The sequence below is a fragment of the Morone saxatilis genome, unplaced genomic scaffold (assembly GCF_004916995.1).
Source record: "Morone saxatilis isolate NCDOM2014 unplaced genomic scaffold, NCSU_SB_2.0 Contig22, whole genome shotgun sequence".
Taxonomy (NCBI): domain Eukaryota; kingdom Metazoa; phylum Chordata; class Actinopteri; family Moronidae; genus Morone; species Morone saxatilis.
In genome coordinates, this window is record NW_023339785.1 from 14256589 (window position 1) to 14275527 (window position 18939).

At 39.6% G+C, this 18939-nt stretch overlaps 1 protein-coding gene across 1 annotated transcript in view; it reads left to right on the plus strand.

Annotated features, from left to right (window-relative positions):
• Positions 1–5726: 5726 nt before the first annotated feature.
• The window catches only part of LOC118333861 (dedicator of cytokinesis protein 2-like), a gene marked incomplete in the record, with an annotated part of 95202 nt that continues 81989 nt past the window's right edge, over positions 5727–18939 (plus strand). The window contains 17 exon segments of the mRNA XM_035669663.1: positions 5727–5946; positions 8135–8218; positions 8743–8783; positions 8964–9019; positions 9120–9216; positions 9307–9455; positions 9775–9910; positions 10677–10834; positions 12358–12439; positions 12698–12833; positions 13465–13540; positions 13668–13744; positions 15495–15745; positions 16092–16190; positions 16431–16503; positions 16784–16887; positions 18536–18737. Of these exon segments, the coding sequence (XP_035525556.1) occupies positions 5904–5946; positions 8135–8218; positions 8743–8783; positions 8964–9019; positions 9120–9216; positions 9307–9455; positions 9775–9910; positions 10677–10834; positions 12358–12439; positions 12698–12833; positions 13465–13540; positions 13668–13744; positions 15495–15745; positions 16092–16190; positions 16431–16503; positions 16784–16887; positions 18536–18737 (1864 nt within the window).

Here is an 18939-nt window from a genome sequence, read left to right on the forward strand (position 1 = left end):
GAGAGAGAGAGAGAGAGATCTGGGATGGTGGGTTGCTTGGTAACAGTTGTGTGTCCTGACCAGTGGAGGGAAGCTGTGGAATCTTGACGAAGCATGAAAAGAAAACACACTGAGCGACAGACACGTCTGCAGACAGGCGCTGTACACAGACAGGGGGATCAGACACATAAAATATGTATAGATGCCAACAGCGTCCATTGCTGTGGCACAGATATGTGCCAGTGTGTCACTCTTGACCTTACTACACCTCTGTTATGTCAACAGGACAGCTTCTGTGTACAGTGCTTAAACCTAATGTAACCTATGTAAGTAGACACAAATACAGACCTTTATATAGACAAACACATAGTCGCACAGGTCCAGAATCAACACATTTTCATGTCTTACAGTTACACTTCCTCGTGGCTTTTAGATGCTGAAATACTCAGCACCGCATATGGTTCTCTGACCAAGTCATGACACTTAACCACATCCTCTCAGTATTCCGATGGCTGCTTTAGCTTATAACATAACCCTGTTGGGTTAACCCTCTCTGATGCCGGATAGTTCTGTTTTTTTTTTTTTTTACTGGCTCCAGAGAAGGTGTTTTTCTCATTTCCTAACAAACAGAAGAGAAACAGGGTGGTTGGCATTGGCAGTGACAGCCTCAACGTCTGAACATGCACTAAATAAAGAGCACCAGCTACAGACACTCAACCTTTATCAACATAAAACCCAAAGATGAGATATATGGATCTGCATTGATCTGTCTATCTATATGTCTGTTTGTTGATGTGTTCCTATGGAAATTCACGCTGTATTTGTTTTAGAATGTGAAAGGTGAAGTTCAAACCTCAATGTATGACCCAAATCTAGCAACAGGTGAAAGATAAATTAGTTCTTTGCTTCTATTACACACATACACGCACACAGAATAATCTCACTTCCTCATTTTTATGACTGATTAAATGACCCCTTTGTATATTTGTCATTGTGCAGAGTTCACATGCCCACACCAGACTCCCGATTGACTCAGTTGAACTGAACAACCACAAACCTGTACATTTGAATTTATGTTATAACATGGTTGTTTCCCAACAACTGAGCCAACAGACATTCTGAGCAGGAACTTCAGATGCTGTGAGTCTGACCGAGGTCACGTATCACTAACCGCAGACATACTGCTTCTCTATCTTATGTTTTATTCTCCTTTGCTCATCTTTGCACGAAAATGCTTAAAATTGTAACTCTAAAAAGCAAAAAATGTTCTAAATCTGATATGAACAAGTGATAAAAGATAATGAAACCACATTTTCATTGATGGTGCAGTTAAAGCGGTTTATCAAGTATTTGACAAATATTAAAGGAATTGCTGCTGAAATGCACACCAGCAAATCATGCCTTTGCAGTACAAATACAACAGGATGGATTATGTTTTCACACACCACTCATTCAAGTTTGATGACATATTAAAGATGTTTTAGAAAGTATAAAGTAGTAAATTTATAAACTCACCTCAGCGCTGCCTTTCCTTTTTTGTGGCGACTGCCCCTGCGACTCTGCTCCCCGAGAGAACCACAGTCTCGCTCATGAAGTGTGTGTGCGCGTGTAATGAGTGTGTAAGTGTATGTGGGGAGGAGACGAGAGAGAGCAAGCGAGGGAGCGCCAGTGACTCTCACACAGCTCTCTCTCTCTCTCTCTTTTTCTTTCACCCTCTCTGTGTCGCCTCCTATTATTCTTCTCTATCTTCTTCGAGTAATTTGCTGTTGAAATTATTTTAATAGCTCTTCCATTCTCTTATTGTGCCTTCTGACTTGCATGTGCCAGCTGCTGCGATAAAGCAGGTTCTTTTTCAACAAACTTTTGCCATTGGAGACTGGGCAATTTTACCTGTATATTCCAAGCAACCTGTTGCCTTTAGCCCTAATGGGTCCACTTTGTTGAGGGGAGGGACGCAGGAAGGCATGGTATTCATGCACGCATAATTTCTTGTCTTTAAGACTTTTCTTCTCGGCTCTCTAAACTTTATACAGATTAATAATTTAGGGATTCTTTAATGCTTCGTGGATGAATGGGTTTCGGGTAAATCTCTGAGAACTGGCACCAGTTGGACTGGAGTGATGTCAATGACCTGAGAGGTCACAAAGATTTCTAAATCAATCTCTCTATTTCTGGTGCAGCCTTTTACTCAGCCTTTGTATCTATTTTTCCTGGTGTGGCTTCTCTTCCCTTTTCAATGTAAATTCATCTTCTGGGCTTCAGGCTAATATTCATAAGTCATTATCATGTCTCTTTTCGTAACTTTTGTCCATTTTTGACTCCCTTTTCCTTATCTGCTTCTGTCTCATGTCTGTCTTTGGCTCTGTCTCAGTTTCCCTGGCCCTGCTGAACCTTTCTTTGTCTCTTTTTGTGCTTTTTCTTTCCGTTCAAAACTGTCCCTCTGCCTGATGTCTTTTTTATTTCTTCATCTCTATATCGCTGCATCTCTGGTTATATCTGTCTGTTCCATTTTCTCTTTCTGTCTCATACCTTTAAGCTCCGCCCTTATTTCTCCTTGTGAGTCACAGCAACAAGGTTCCAGTTTTGTTCCACTACACAAAACTATGCGATAACATATCTTTCTTTATCATTTTTTTCTTTTTAATGTCCTTCTCTCCTTCTTTCTTCATCTATCTGCCTGTCTTTCTCTCACTCTCCCTTTCTACAGCACACAAAACCAAGTCTCACCTCTTCACATGTACATACTTGTTGATGTTTCTAAGCTCACCTTTCTGTCAGTTTTAAATCCATAGTGTGTTGACACCTCAGCTCTGTCTCCCCTCATGTTTCCATAACAACAAGATTTCCAGCTCTGATATTTTTGAGTTGGTGGAGGATACCTGATTGGCACTTCTGACCTGAACTGACGGCATCATCAGTTATTGATCTCTGTATGTCTTTTTAAAAATGAGACCATAGTTGGATGTTTCTTAGCTTTGACGCTGTTGGGCCCCAGTGTTCCCATGCAAGGTAGAGTAAGGAAAGGCACCATTTATTTAAAGGCATAGTGTAAAAAAGGCAGTTGGCAGTGGTACCTCAAATTCCATTAGTATTGTAATATATTTTTTTATTATGGGAAGTTAAACTACAGCTCCCAGACTGGGTCAACAGTGGGTTTAAAATATGCCCTATCTTGAGATAAGATAAGATGAGGTAATGCCAGGGGAATAACACAAAAAATGAAAAATGATCTAGAACTCTACCACCCCCTTTTGGATTTGCAAAGTAATGACATCATTTCTAAGGAAATAAGTCATTTGTTAGTGTTAGCCGCAGGCAACCAGACAAGGAAAATTAAGCCAAGAAATCACTGACTGACTGAAAAAACCTGCATCTGTCTGAATGCAAATGCTTCTTTAATGAAAAAGCAATTTTAGAGCAAAAAGGTAATATTTGTGTCAACAGAAGTCTAAAATTTATTCTAATGGTAAAATAACTTTTTTTAATTTGTCAAATGCAACAGTACTGTATTTTAAACTAAATATGTTTGATTAAGCTAATTGTAATAAGGGGTGGTTTGTAATTTTAGTTTTCTTGTATTTAATTTTCATGCTATAATTCTTTATTGGCTAAAACATGCGAGAGGCTAAACTTTTGCAGTTTGCTCGGTGCAAGCATGATCATAATTTCCATTTTTGTTTAATTGGTCAGTAATACTTTTCAATACTTTTTTTCACCTCAACCAGCAGTTCCACATGTTAGTAGTACTTACTACTTTCACCAGCTGACACCAGAATTCCCTACTAGTTAATTTCTTTACAGTCTAATTTTATAATCTTTAGGTAATCTGGCAGTTTTAAGATATATTCACGCTCTTAGCTTAGCCAGATAGCTACTCCATTAGACCTAATTGATCTATTTATGTTCAACAGACAAATATCAGCTTTAATAAACATGCCATTTGGTGGTAATGCTGAATGCTTCGCCATGGAATTTGTTACAGATGAAATTACAGTACGACCAACAACAGCAATCTTGAATTGCTTTTTTGCAAGAGGTCAGTCTTGTAGCCCTATTGTAAGGTGTCACAAGGGGGAGGTTAAAGTACATACACCCACACACAGTCTATATCGGTGCCAAAGTGGCCAAAAGCAACTTAATAAGTAATAGTCCTCTCTATAATGGTGGTGATGACACACAGTACTCATGATTGATGAATCACAACTAAATACTGTACATTTTTTGTCATAATTTTGGGTGTAGCAAATATGAATATGTGGTAGTCTCTTCAATCATCAGCATAATAAAACTCAAACACATCACCCACAGTAACGGTCAAATGCTGAGAAAACTGTAAATCAGCCCTTTTGTGTGTCATTGGTTGAGAGCCAACTTGCAAAGCCGCATGCTGTCTACTTCAGCAGTGTAAATAATAATATTAACTGACTGGAAATGCTAAGGATACAGAGGAACTTAGAGACAGTATTTTTACTGTTCTTAGGTAAAATGGGGATGCTTTTTTATGATTGAAGTGATCCAGATTTCAAACTTTAGTTGTAATGCATGAGAGATTAAACTAACTTTTATTAAATATTTATTAAAGATGCCCTGTGGCGTTCTCGGGCGTAGAAGCCTGCCACCCCCCATGTTTGTATGCTAAAATGGTCAATCTCGATCCATAATAATAGGGAAAAAATAAAATGGATGTCCTGTTTTTCAAGACAAAGAGGCGTCAGTAATATTGAAAAAGGTCCTATCTGTTATGTATGGGTGTTGCAAATCTTTCTTGTGTTGAGGATGCTCTCACAATGGGAACATGATGGTTGCCCTGGCAACATCATCTCAAAAAGGTACAAGGGAAATGTACATCTGATGAAGGAGTTTTTTATTGGAAATCTCAGATATGGATTTCAGCCATTGGCAGTATATCTAAGATTTCAGACTTAGGCTATAAAGAATTCTTGAAACAAGCTTATCTAGAATAGTATTTTCCCTCAAGCTCCCACTCTGGGTCAACAGTGTGTTTAAAATTTGTCATATCTTGAGATAAGATAATATAATTAATGCTAGTTATTTGTTAGTGTTAGCTGCAGGGAACCAGGCAAGGGAAATTGAAAATTGAGCCAAGAAATCACTGATGGACTGAAAAAAAATGGCTGACTAACTGTTTCCTGCTATGGATAAGTCGAAAATGTGCAGCCAATGAGCGCAACTCAACTTGCAGTACTTCACCTCTGCTGGGTCCGATAAACTGTCATTGTGACGACCAAAATGCCAAACTCGAGGATTTAAAACAGTACTCCACAAACCAATGAATAACGTCATGATAGGCTTACACTTTATTACAGCTTTTTTAAAGAATTCTTGAAACAAGCATATCCAGAATAGTATTTTCTCATCAAGTCTGCTCATGGTGTTGAAACCAGTCTTTCTTGTTGTGGGGTTATCTATTAATAAACATCAAGCAATTATCTGCTTCTTCTGACATAAACACTTGATTTCACAAGCATAAAGGGTGATTCACAAAGAGAAAATGGTGAGAGACAAAACAATGTTAGATGGCAGACACACATCATCACTTTTGACCCTTCTGTAACACAAGACACAGGTTGTTTGTGTTTTACATTCAGTTATAATAAAGGTATGGTAATCCACCGAGTCTTCAAAATGGAGTCTTCACACACTGCGCAGGCCTGTGGCGTCTATAGGACTCCACCTTGTTGTACTCACCCACTTCCCCTTAACCGCTTAAAGGCAGGAAGAGAGAAGAGACAGAAGAGGAAGAGAAGCAAGGGGGGATGGGCTTATTACTTTCATTTAAAGTAAAGAAAATACAGAAGTGAGAAGTTTAGCAGACACCCTCACCCAAAACACACAGAGAGAGAGAAACAGGAGGAGAAACAGAAAGACAAGACTAGAAAGTAGGTAAAGGACTACATGCAACCATGGGTCCTTGGACGAGGACCATCTCGGAGCGGTATGGTGTAGGTAAGTCAGTATGCGCTCACTTGTCTGTGTCTTAGTCTGTATGTGTGCATACATAGTGTCTCTCTGTTTAGGTGTGATCTAAACTATTTATGCTATGAATAAGAATGAGATTAAAAACAGATGCCCATCTCTTCCGGGTAAACAGGATGTAAGCAGGTGCGAACGGCCTCGTAGAACATTGGGATATACACATCAGATGTAATCCCTCCAAAGAACTTAAATCCTAAAATCATATTCACTATTTAGCTTCAATGCAATAGAATTCATAAGATCTACGGTGGACTGTGTAAAGGGATAAAGTCATTACTATCCCTCCTAAGCTGATGGAGAAATGTGTTGCTGTTAGTAGGAAATCTCCATGCATTACATATTATGCAATGCATAAATATAGATGCAAGAATATAAATCATTCCTGAAAATGACCAGTTTAGTTGTGGAAAGATGGATTTTGGCACCAGGAAAAAATCCTAGACTGTAAAAGTGCAGCTTCTCTGTACAATCTGTAGTTTATCAGGGATGTGGGTTGAATATGGCCGAGCTGATCAGCATGTGTTGCTGTTAGATATGCAAGACAGACACAAACTTAGTTAGCATGAATACAGATTTCTGACTTCTAATACAGACTGCAAAAGCTGAGGTTCGCTGGCATGTTGCAGACGATCTATGGATTGATCTGACATTTGCAATAAGTTAGGCATATAGTTTGTTTTGTAGAAAGTGAGTGAAGACAACTTTTTCTTCATTCAAGTTCAAGTTTTTCATCCCAATAGTTCTACAGCTTGTAGTTTAAGATTGATAGTGAGAATGACAAATGATAAAATACATTTTGAATCAATTACTAATATGATTAGTCAATGAACAGTTGTTTATCTACTATCTACTCTAGAGTTAATATCTTCCTGGTCTGTGTAAAACTACAACACAGGAAATGGAGGCGGAAGGAAGGAAGCTTGTTCGAGTTTGAAGCCATACCGCTAAATACTGTATGTGTATGTACATATATTTTTAGTTTGAAAGCATTGTTTAACTATTGGTCTAAAAGTAGTGTGCCCCTTTTTATAGTCACATTATAATAATCCCTTTATTTAGCAGTCACTTTATAGCTGTGTAATCGCTTGTTCAGTTCCCATACCAGAGCAAGCCTGAGTTAGTGCAGACAGACAAAGCAAGTTTCATTACCACACTTACTTTCTGCAGCAAACTGATATCCAATGTGCTCTTTCCAGTGAGGCAGCGTACAGTAGCTGCTGGCTACTCTCTCGCCCTGCCATGCTGTTGCTCAGTGCTTATTCCTACTGCAAACACCTGTTGCTATCATTGCATCTTGTACAGTAAGGCTGCAACTGACAATTACATTAATTATTGATTAATCTGCTGATTCATTTTTATATTCATTTATTAATCATTTGGTCTATGAAATGTCAGAAAATAGTGAAAATAACCATGATTACAGCTTTCCAGAGTCAGTTGACATATTTAGATTGCTTGTTTTGCCTGATCACCGACAGTCCAAAACCCAAAGATATTCATATATTTACCATCATGTAAGACAGACAAAAGCAGCAAATCGTCACAATTGGACCAGAATGGAACCAGATGATGTTTGATATTTTTGCTTCAATGAATTATCAAAATAGTTTACGAATATTTTTCTTTAAATTTAAATTGACTTTTAGAATTGTATTAATCTAAATATGTTCAGCTCTATTAAAAAGTCAGAAGCAAGCAGACCTGCCTGCAGTCCATCAAATCGCCCATGTAGTCTGAAAAAAAGGTATGGTAAAACAATAAGAAATGTTGGCAGGAATAAACCTCTGGGTTTGTTTGTTCCGTTGTTGTTGACCTGCACTGTGCTTCTAAATAAGGCTTTATTTAGTTATTTCCACTTTTTTAACTTTAGGCTATTAGTTGCTTTCTTTATTTTGATGTAAATATAAAACTATAAGTTATGGTTCTGTCACTCCTGCCATTTTACGGTGCTGCCTTTTGTTTATTTAGCTTTGGTTTTGAAAGGTGTGCACTGGCAGCTTGAAACTGACAGTTGTTGCCAAGGTTACCAAAGAACTACTATCTTACTGCTTGTGCTAACATTCATAACATGAGAGGTGTGCTCAGTTGGTGTTTGTGTGCCTGCAAGCTTTTTTCATTGTAGATGCATCTTTCATGACTGTAAAATTTCTTTTTTTAGTAAAGTGGAATTTTGTTGGCCAAGGAGAGAAGCAGCTCTCCCTCGAGGTAGGAGATATGGTCCACATCCAGGAGGTCTGTGATGGTAAGAATATCTCAAAAACATAAAAAATAGTACTATTATTCAATTTAACACCACTTCTGTTATATAGTGCTTCTAAATCTTATAAATAACATATTCATGGTGTTTGTTTAACATGTTAAAAGAAAAGTTAAAGATGTGTTAATATTTTGCATCTGTATGTGGCATATCCTAAACAAAGTCTTATTTTTACCACATTATAAACCAGGTGCATCAAACAAACTAGAGTACTGTCATTTTGATAAACAATTATTTTACTTAGTTAAAGTTATAACTCATTTTGTATTTCATTCTGGATGTTGCTCATTTTATGGAGTATCACACAGAATAAAATATTGAGAATTGATTGACAACTTTACTGTGCACCAGTACACCAATATTAGGTCACTGTTAGTACCAGTTAGAGACTGTATGTATCCCAGTCTTCCCACATACAGTCCAGACACCTCAAGATTTTACTACCGAACACCATAAACCTTCCCATGTAGAGATTTCAGTGCGGCAAGTAAGATGATTTTGTCTTTCAGGATGGTATCGAGGCTACTTGGCTAGGAACAAAGCCCAACAGGTAAGAGCTCACACTTACCACCAGACATTGGTTTTATGAGAAATGTGATGGCACATAATGCATGACATCCAGCTGGCTTTATTCAACTGGGAGATCTTCTTTTCTACTTTTATGGATAGAAAAGGTGAAAGCTACTGCTGTTTATTCTTATTCATCTCCCCCACACATATTCCTTTCCAGGGAGTGTTCCCTGCCAGTTTTGTCCACCTTAAGGAAGTCATCATTGAAAAACGAGGGTAAGTACAGCTAAAAAGTCTTCATCCGTCTCCAAAAGTTTTTTTAACTTTAAATTTTAAATTGTCTTTAAATTTGTTATGTATGTGTGTGTGACTACAGAGATGAGGAGTTAGTGATCTCTGGAGAGATGCCCTTGGTGAAGGAGGTGACCACCACACTGAGGGAATGGGGAAGCATATGGAAGCAGCTTTTTGTGGTAATAAAAAACAGACAAGCCAAAGCACTGTTTGTGTATGTGAATGTGAGTGTCAGAGTGTAAGATCACAGCATGCATCTACCTGTCCAGGCCAATAAACAGGCGCGTGTGAAGCAGGTCCAGAGACTGATGTGTGAGCTAATGGAGTGGCGTTCCCAGCTCCTGTCTGGCACTCTGCCTAGTGACGAATTCAAGGAACTTAAGCAGAAAGTCACCTCCAAGATTGACTACGGCAACAAGTATGTCTGCTCAAAAATAAAATCACTTGTTCACACTTTATGTTCACTCTCTCGACGATCAAACTAATTTCAGTCTGTCATGTAAGCTCATTTTCTCCCGCCTCACCTACCTGTTCACATCTTTCTAACCATATATTTTTCAGAATTTGCTCCCCTTATCTTTCTTTGCTCTCTTTTCCCTCCTCCCTCCCATCACACCTCCATCTTCTTCCCTCCTCCATTACCACCTACACTCATTGCCCTTTCTTTGTCCTCTCTCCTTTTGTTCGGCTTACATTAATCTTCCACAAATTCTCACCTCTCCTGCCCCCTACTACAGGATCCTGGAGTTGGACCAGGTGGTTCGGGACGAGGATGGGAACATCTTGGAACCGGAGCGGGCTAGTGTCATTAGTCTGTTTCGGGCCCACGAGGAGGCCACGGCCAAGATCAACGAACGCATCAAAGAGGAGCAGGTGAGGCAAAGGATAGGAAGGCATGGAGAGGGCCACACAGAAGGTTTTCTAGGACAGAGAAAGAATCTCCTGGGTGGATGGGATGGTGGATGTTGCAATTAAAAGTAAATTTATTTGGCTACTTCTTTGACACTGCTGTGGTTTGACAGCACTATGCAGCACTACACTAGACTGCCCTGATGTAGTTTGACTGCACTAGATATGTGTACTCCCATGATACACATGTCTAGACACTAGAAATGTGTACCATGGGATTCTTCCAGGGCAACTATTCTTTCCTTTCATAATATCATAAAAATGTAAAAGATATTGCAAAGTAGATGTGGATGAGATCACAATTTCATTTCATTTAGGTTTTTTTTTGTAAGGAAGTTGTAAAATGAAACTATCTGCATGAAAATGCCGTGGATAATACATTTTACTTTCCAATCATGTCTGTTTGCCAAGCCTAATTAAGAATTCATTTCCTCACAAATTTGCTTGACTTCATTTCAACTCGCTACAGCCTATTTTACATTTCAACATTTATTCATTAGTAAGAAAAGATTATATTCTATTATGATTTTCTGTGCTTCACCCTTACAAAGTCGCAAACTGGATGATGCAGCTGGTACATCCTAGAATTAAATAGCCAAATATTTTTAACTGTCATACCAGTTTACCAAACTTGACAAGACCTTGAAATGGAGGCTTTTGGCTGTTTTTTTAATCCTGTTAAACCCTTCTTCCAAGTTAACCTCCTAAAACTAATGTCCTCTCCTGCCAGTCCAACATCCAGACAGACCACAGCGGGATCTCAGCACGGATACAGTCTTCCCCCACCCACAGCCTCTACGTCTTTGTCAGGAACTTTGTCTGTCGCATTGGAGAGGACTCAGAGCTCTTCATGTCCCTCTATGACCCCATCAAACAGAGCATCATCAGGTGTCACTTTTCTTGTCCTTCTCTCTTAGCTTCAGTCCTTCATACAGTGTGCTTAAAAAGGTTTTTTATACAGGTTTTCTTTGCATGTTGATTTAAAGGTTTAAAGCTCTAGATAATCTGTTAACTCCCTTTTCATACATTTGAAATCAATTTTGGGATGTAACGGTGAGTCACATAGTGATAGAAAATCTTCGTATGGCTTATATTGATGTGATTGTGTCTGAATTTCATAGGTCAAATATTAGATATGATTAGATGATTTTAGATTATATAAGTAAACTTTATCCTATAAATAAAATAAAAATATGGGGAAATTATGATGAAAAGCATTTAGCCTCCACTGTATCCCTCTTAGTGCCAATTTACTTCCTCAAGTTCAGATTTTCTCTAACTCACCTTCATCCCTCAAATGTCTTAAACACACACACACACACTCCAGCCCACACACACTCCTCCTTTCTCTTCCATTTCCTTATCTCTCCTTCTCTTGTATCCTTATTTTTCCACTCTCCTCCGTTGTTGAACCCAACTAAATTAGAACAATGGTATGCCAAAAATAAGAATACAGAAAACACAAATTATAGGGCAGCAGATACTGACTGGCAGCACTATGTGGTGGCTGACAGGGCTGATGTTAAGCCTTGTCACTCACTGTCATGGTGGGTATATCTATGTCTCAGCTGCTGCCGCTGGGAGTATTAAGATAGACCTGGATCGATTGTCTTTTTCTCAATATATATCCACCACTCTTTCAGTCATTTCTTACCTTCTTGCCATTTGTCCTGATTCTCTTCTGTCTAATCTGCACTTGTTCTTTTTTGTTTGATTTAGTTATATTTTTTGTTTTGTCCTATCCATTCCCTCACCATGTCAATCTCTCTGTCTCTATCTGAAATAATGGCAGATAGTAGGGTTTTATGACAGGAATGTTTTAGGAAGGTATCAGCTTTTTCTCAGCTTTGATTCACCCCACTGTACCCATAGACACCCATCTGTATTGCTGTCTATCTTTCTATTCATCCATCTGTCAGTGTCTGCTTGTATGTTAGGAAAATGCTATTGTGAATAGAAGGCTTGTATTTTTAGCACTTGAGTCAAAATTATTATGCAGCTGCACTGGGTAACATTAGCGGATCCAGCCTTGACTGAAACATTATAACTTAATTTCCCCAGAAATCATGTAACATTGACATTCGTGAGCTGCATATAGTATGCTCATGTACACGACAGACAGACTGCTCTGTGATCCTCTCCCAAAGAGTACCAAAAGATAATAGAGGTTAACGGTCCAGCTTTATCTGGACCAAGCACTTGCTCTCTCTGGATTGGACGGAGATAATATCTCCATCTTTTTAATTCATCTCCTCTTGTAGGTGGAAATGTACATACACAAAAACAGAATTTCAGTCATGGAGAACAAGATGATATTTTTATTGCAGCTGCAAATATTGTGTAGTTTAGCTTTGCAGGACAGTAATGTAACAAATATGCTGTGTGTCTAACTCTTTTCCATGTCTGTGCAGTGAGAACTACTTGGTACGCTGGGGCAGCAAAGGATTTCCCAAGGAGATTGACATGCTCAACAACCTGAAGGTTGTCTTTACAGTAAGTGACCACATGAGGGCACTATCACACTGTTTCTTAACACTACAAACACTGTAATGTATAAATTAATGAATTTACTCACTTTTAAGAAGATTGCTTTCTTTTCATTTTCTCCCCCACTCTCTTTCCTACTAACTTCCTGGCCCCAACTCTTCTTTCCTCCATCTTTCCATCCTTATATATCTTATTCTCACTCCCTATACTTCCTCTTTTGTTTTCTTTTTTCTCTGCTCTCCTTTCCCTGATTTTCTCTACCAGGACCTGGGGAACAAGGACCTGAGCAGAGAAAAGATTTATTTGATCTGTCAGATAGTCAGAGTTGGCAGGATGGACCTGAAAGAGACGCAGACCAAGAAGTGGACTATGGGCCTGAGACGGCCGTTTGGGGTGGCAGGTACTTATAGAACAGCCAATACAGCTTTATTTTGGTTGAAGGTGCTGCCAGTCCAAGTAATTAGACTTACCAAATTGCTAATCAGAAAGATTTATCTTTATGGTCAATCAATAACAATTGCTTTTAGTAGCTTCTCTTTAACCAGCAATAAATTTGATGACAGAAAAAGGCTGTTTTGCCTCATTTCATTGTCAAATTTGAGCAGTTTGGTACAATAATGCTCTCTTCAGTGAGTTTTACTTTTTTTTCCTAAAGGTCAGAGTAATTTTGTCTGACTTGTCAACTGCTGCTGGTATTATCCCACATATTTACACCTGGGAGCTACCTGGTGAAACCACAGTCATCTTTTGCACAAACTACTAAAATATTGATAGTGACTACTACTTTTTCTACCAGTAAATCTACTATTGTGCCCTCCAGCTCAAAAACATTGCTTATATCTCATTGCTTCCTCATATAACCTCACAAAAAAGCTATCAGGGTGTGTTGTGGGACCTGTTTTGCTAGACTTTTGTGTAATAGAGAGTTTTACAAAATGTTCATTGTTGACTGATGTGAATCCACATTAGAAATGACTGTATAGCATTTTCTTAGATTTTCTTTCATCACAGACACATTTGTTTCTTTGCAGTGATGGACATTAGTGATCTCATCAAAGGGAAGATCGAATGCGATGAGGAGAAGCAGTATTTCATCCCCTTCTTCCCGTATGTCTTATTTTCCTCCTCTATTACTCCACCTATACTCCCCCTCTCCTTTTGTACTCTTATAAACTTAGATTAAGATTAAGCTGTTTGTGTATTTTCAAGTGTGTTTGTGTCTGTTTGGCTCCAGGGTTGTGGCTGAGAACGACTTCCTCCACTCCTTGCTGAACAAAGTGACAGCATCACGAGGGGACAGTGGTGGCCAAGGTACTGTTCCAGCACTTACAGGCTGTGCTCTCTGTTTCCTGTGTGTAAGCCATGTGACTACTCTGCTGTTAGCACTCCTGTTTGCACTGAAGCTACCCAATGGACTGTGTATGCTGCAGTCATTTGCGGTCATTCCTCATTGCATCCTCGCCTCTTCTGTGATCTGTGGGTGAGAATGAAGGTCATTATCTTGATGGATAGCACGCGCCCTTGAGCAGATGTTTACATATTACTTACCCCTTATTTCTCCCTCGCCAGCCTCCTGTCTCACTGCCCACTACCTCATGTTTATGACTGACTTTGACAGCTCCTATGTGTGACACTGTCTTATTTCACATAGAGTAACCCTGCATGTTGGACTGCAATGTTGTATCGCTCAGCTTTTATCTTTCCTCATGCTCCTGAAGGCCCTGGGCATAACCTAGATATGAAAGGTGTACCTGGACGAGCAGATATGGAAGGAGCACCTGAGGCCACCAGATGTCTGTTCTTAACATTACTCACCCCTAATCTCACCTTCCTCTCACTTTGAGACGTTTCTGCCACATTACACACACACACACACTGAACACACACACACACACACACACACACACAACACACACACACTGACACACATATCCGGAGTATTCCCTGTAGGTATGTGGTTAGCCTTGAAAATGTGGGTTTGTGACATAGTCTAGATTTCACCAACTATGTGTTTCCCTAAAATAGCTCACCCCCTTTTTTCCATTTTCTGCCCATTCTTTGTCTATTTTTTCTCACACAATTTCTCTGAAAGGTCTTAGCGCTCATACTCTTTAGGACTACATTTTTGCCTATTATGATACTGTAACACCTCCATCCTTTTCTTTGTCTTGTCATACACCCTTTTCACAAACAGGAGATTTTATAGCATTGATTACAGTCTAGTCTACAAAAACAGCAGACATTTTCACATTCCCTGGTTCACCTTGGAACACTTTCACATTATGTCTTCCTTGGATACGCACTTAAAACACTTAACTTTTTACATAAAGTGGGTCTCACTTTAAGTTCTGCTCTTAAGCCCCATATGTTAGGGTTTCTGTTGGTCCTGAAAACATTTTCCATGTTTTAAATTGATTTTAAATGGTACAGAGCCTTGAAAATCTTTATGCATTCATTTGACTTTAATTTCAATGTACTTGCCTGCAGAGAGAAGTAAAACTCCTCTCTGGATCCTTCATTTAAAATAGCCTGGAGTGGCATCTATTTGTTGTTTGAGTACATTTATTAGTATTTGGTCAAACAAAGACCTGTGTAAGTATAAGATTTGACTCTCTGATATCTACACATACCCTGTGTTTTCCTAAGTTGTTTTGAGGGGATCAACATTGGTCAGTTATTACAAGTATAACAGGAGAATATTTTTCTCTTTCAGACCAGTGACACTGTCCAGTAATGTACACAAAATCTTGTGTAATTACCAAGGAACATCATTAAATGAGATACCCCAATGAAATATAGTTTCTCTACCTATTTAATGGGTTATTACTCTTTAGATTAACTACCCATTCACAGGTAGGAAAATATCCCAGACAATATGTGCAATTCATCAGTCTGCCATCTGTCTTGAGATTCTGACTAAATGCTTTTTCTGGCGCTTATCAAGAGTGTTGATGTTTTTTAAGGGACACGTTAAATAAGGCTTAAAAATGCCTGAAAAATGTATACTTGTCAAACAGTAATACATAGTCTTCCCTCCTCCTCTACCCCCACCTCCCTCCAGGTCTGTGGGTGACCATGAAGGCTCTGGTAGGGGACATAGTTCAGATCCGGAAGGAATACCCTCACCTGGTGGACCGCAGCACTGTGGTGGCCCGCAAGCTGGGCTTCCCAGAGATCATTATGCCGGGAGATGTTCGCAATGACATCTACCTGACCTTAGTGGGCGGCGACTTCGACAAATATAATAAGACAACGCAGAAAAACGTGGAGGTCATTATGTGGGTCTGTGATGAGGAGGGCAAGGTCATACAGGTGAGCAGCACGAAGAGATGAGGTGGAGGATGTGTAGAGCATGTCATATATGATAGGAAAGGGATTTGTGTAAACAAGGATTGGTTTGAGATATAGTGTGTGTGTGTGTGTGTGTGTGTGTGTGTGTACCATATGTGCAGTGTTTAAGAGATTGAGGTGGTATGGGCCAGTGAGAAAGCACGGCACTGATCAAGCGCTTACTCACCCTCTCATAGTCAGTGGCACATGGACGTGGCTTTATCCCAGAATGAAAATCCATCTTAGGCATACATGGATGCACACACAAACATAAAATCCTTCAGCTCAATATGACAAGTATTTTTCTCTCTCCCTCCCTTTTTCCTAGAACTCCATCTGTCTGGGAGCAGGGGATAAAGCGGTCAGTGAGTACAGATCCGTCATCTACTACCAAGTCAAACAGCCCCGCTGGGTGGAGACAATTAAGGTGTGTTTGTGTGTGTTGTAGACGAAGTTGCAGAGCAAACAATTCGAAAGTAGTTATTTTTAGAATTTACTGCTGTCTATACTAGACACTTTTTTCAGTTTCCTTTAAGAGGTCTAGTGTTTATATAGCAGTTGCTTTCCTTATTTGAAGAAAATAAACCCCAGAATGTCAGAATATACCTGTAAAATGTTAAACACATCTGTTTTTTTATATTCTATAATAACATGAAATGTCCTCCAGGTGGCAGTCCCTCTGGAAGAAATGCACAGAATTCATTTACGCTTCATGTTCAGACACCGCTCTTCCCAGGAGTGTGAGTATCAGCCTCTTGTCCTCAGCCTGTTTGTTGCTGCATACACTCTTAACTCTGATCCCCTGAGCATAACGTGACACTGAAAGGACTCAATGATTGGAAGCAATTTGGAAAATGACCCAAGGCATCATTACACACACTTGATTATACAAATCAACAGTCTTTCTTCCTCCCATGCCTGAATTCTCCCACCCCCCCTCCCCTTTCTATTTCCCTGATGTGTTTCCCCCCCTGACCCTCTCTCTTCTTCTGTTTACATATCCGTCTCCTTCGACTGCAGCCAAGGACAAGAGCGAGAAGAACTTTGCCATGGCCTTTGTGCGTCTGATGAAGGAGGATGGGACAGTTCTACAAGATGGGCAGCATGACCTTGTGGTCTTCAAGGTCAGAACCAAAAACAGAGCTTTTGTAGAAAGAAAATAGATGAACTTGTGAACAGCATCCAGTGTCTCCTTCAGAGAAAATCAAATCAAATAAAGAGTATATCAGGCAAATGTCAGCTCACCGGAAAACTTGATTCTTTACTGTCACCCAAATCCCATCTTGATTGACCCCCAATATGCAGAATAATACCATTCGGCAACTTAATAGCAGATCAACACACAGAGCTTTCAGACTCAGATATAAAAGCTCCTCTGAGAGTAATAAATGGTGTTTATGATGAGAAAGGGTCACAGCTCATTACTTTTGTTGGACCAACGAGTTTTGCATTGAACAGCCCAACTCCCATTAAATATGAAATATTTTACGTAGTATGTCAGATGAAAATGGCGACTCCAATCATTTGGTGGTAAATTATAAAGCCAGTTTACAGGATTCGTTTGATTCATCATTCATGATCAGACATGACTGAATGGGGAAGTTTTTTCTAACTGTACCAAAGTTCAATGCCATTCCCTATGTAATTCTGGAGATCTTTCATCTATTTGTATATAATGGTGAGAAATGAATGGTAGAGTTTACAAATCACCGAAGCATACTGGGTTTCTTGGCTGAAGGATATTTGCGTGCATGGTAGAAAAAGGCAGATAAACTGTTTCTTTGAAAAAAGTTTATACTGTAGCAAAGAAAGAATTTCAGTTGCAACCATCCTGGAAGCAGACCTAAACATATAGTGAGTCTGGACAGGAGATTATGGCCACACAGACAGCAGGTTGAGTGAAGCCAAATAGATTTCCTGCCAAATGAGTCAGAGCTAAGATTGAATCCCCTTATTGATTAAATGCCAAACGCAATGAAGATTAATTACTCGTGATTCACTCAAAGACCAAATGCATGGTCCCACTGTGCCCTCTTTCTCGATTATCTCTCGTTATCCTTACATTCCCCTCGATGTCTGTGCCACTCATGCCTTCAATCTCTCGCTCCCTGCTTTTCCACCTACTTACTCAATTATTATTACCTACTAGTTTTGCATTAAAGAGGGCAGAGTTGAGGTTTGAGGTCCAAATTAATCTAAGACACAGGAAGAATGTACAGTAGGATGTAAAGTAGGATCACATAAACAGTAGAGACAAATGGAAAATGATTTTGCCAAGAGACGATAGCTCATCTCTTTTACTCACATATCTCTTTCCTGTGTGTTTACAATAGATTTTCAGTACTTTGTAACCAAGAAAAGAAATGATGCACCAATACTTGGTGTTGTTGTTTGTGTTCTTCTTTTCTGCCCTGTCCTGGATTTAAAGGCTCCAAAGTTATGAGTAAACAGAAGGAAATTGAGTTAGGCAGAAGTAGATAAGGCATAGTGATCACAGAGGGTTACTACTGGCGACTTCAATCATTGTTTGTCATTTTTTCCTGCAGGACTGGCCTGATAAATCACTGCAAGTGTAGCAAACCCCAGTGCCTCGCTATCTTCTACCCCTGCATTTGCATTGAGACATTTTGACTAAATACAGGAAATAGAATTCTTGTCCCAGTGCTGCTTCAACACTCACCAAACATCTGTGCCATCATTAGTGAAGTTGTAGCATTACTGGTGTGTCAACATTATTGGGTTAAAAATGACTCCCTCACATTGTCCTCTCAGGGTGACAGTAAGCGCATGGAGGACGTGAACTGCTACTTGTCATTGCCCTCGACACGCCACCACCATGGTGACCCCCACAAGACGTCGGGGCTGAGCCGCAGCTCCAGCAACGTGTCTGGGAGTGGAGGAGGTCTGTCAGTCAGCTCTAGAGACAGCTTCATCATCTCTACCCTGGTCTGCTCCACCAAACTCACCCAGAATGGTATGAGTGTGTGTGGTTTTGTTTGTATGTGCGTGAAGGGCAGGCGTTAGGATGTCCAAATAGCCCCTTTGTGACATTGTGTTGATTTTAGGGTACTCTAGAGACTTGACAGGGCAAATCATTTTTATTCAGAAGCACACACACACACACACACTCACACACTCACACACACACACACTCACCACACACACACACTCACACA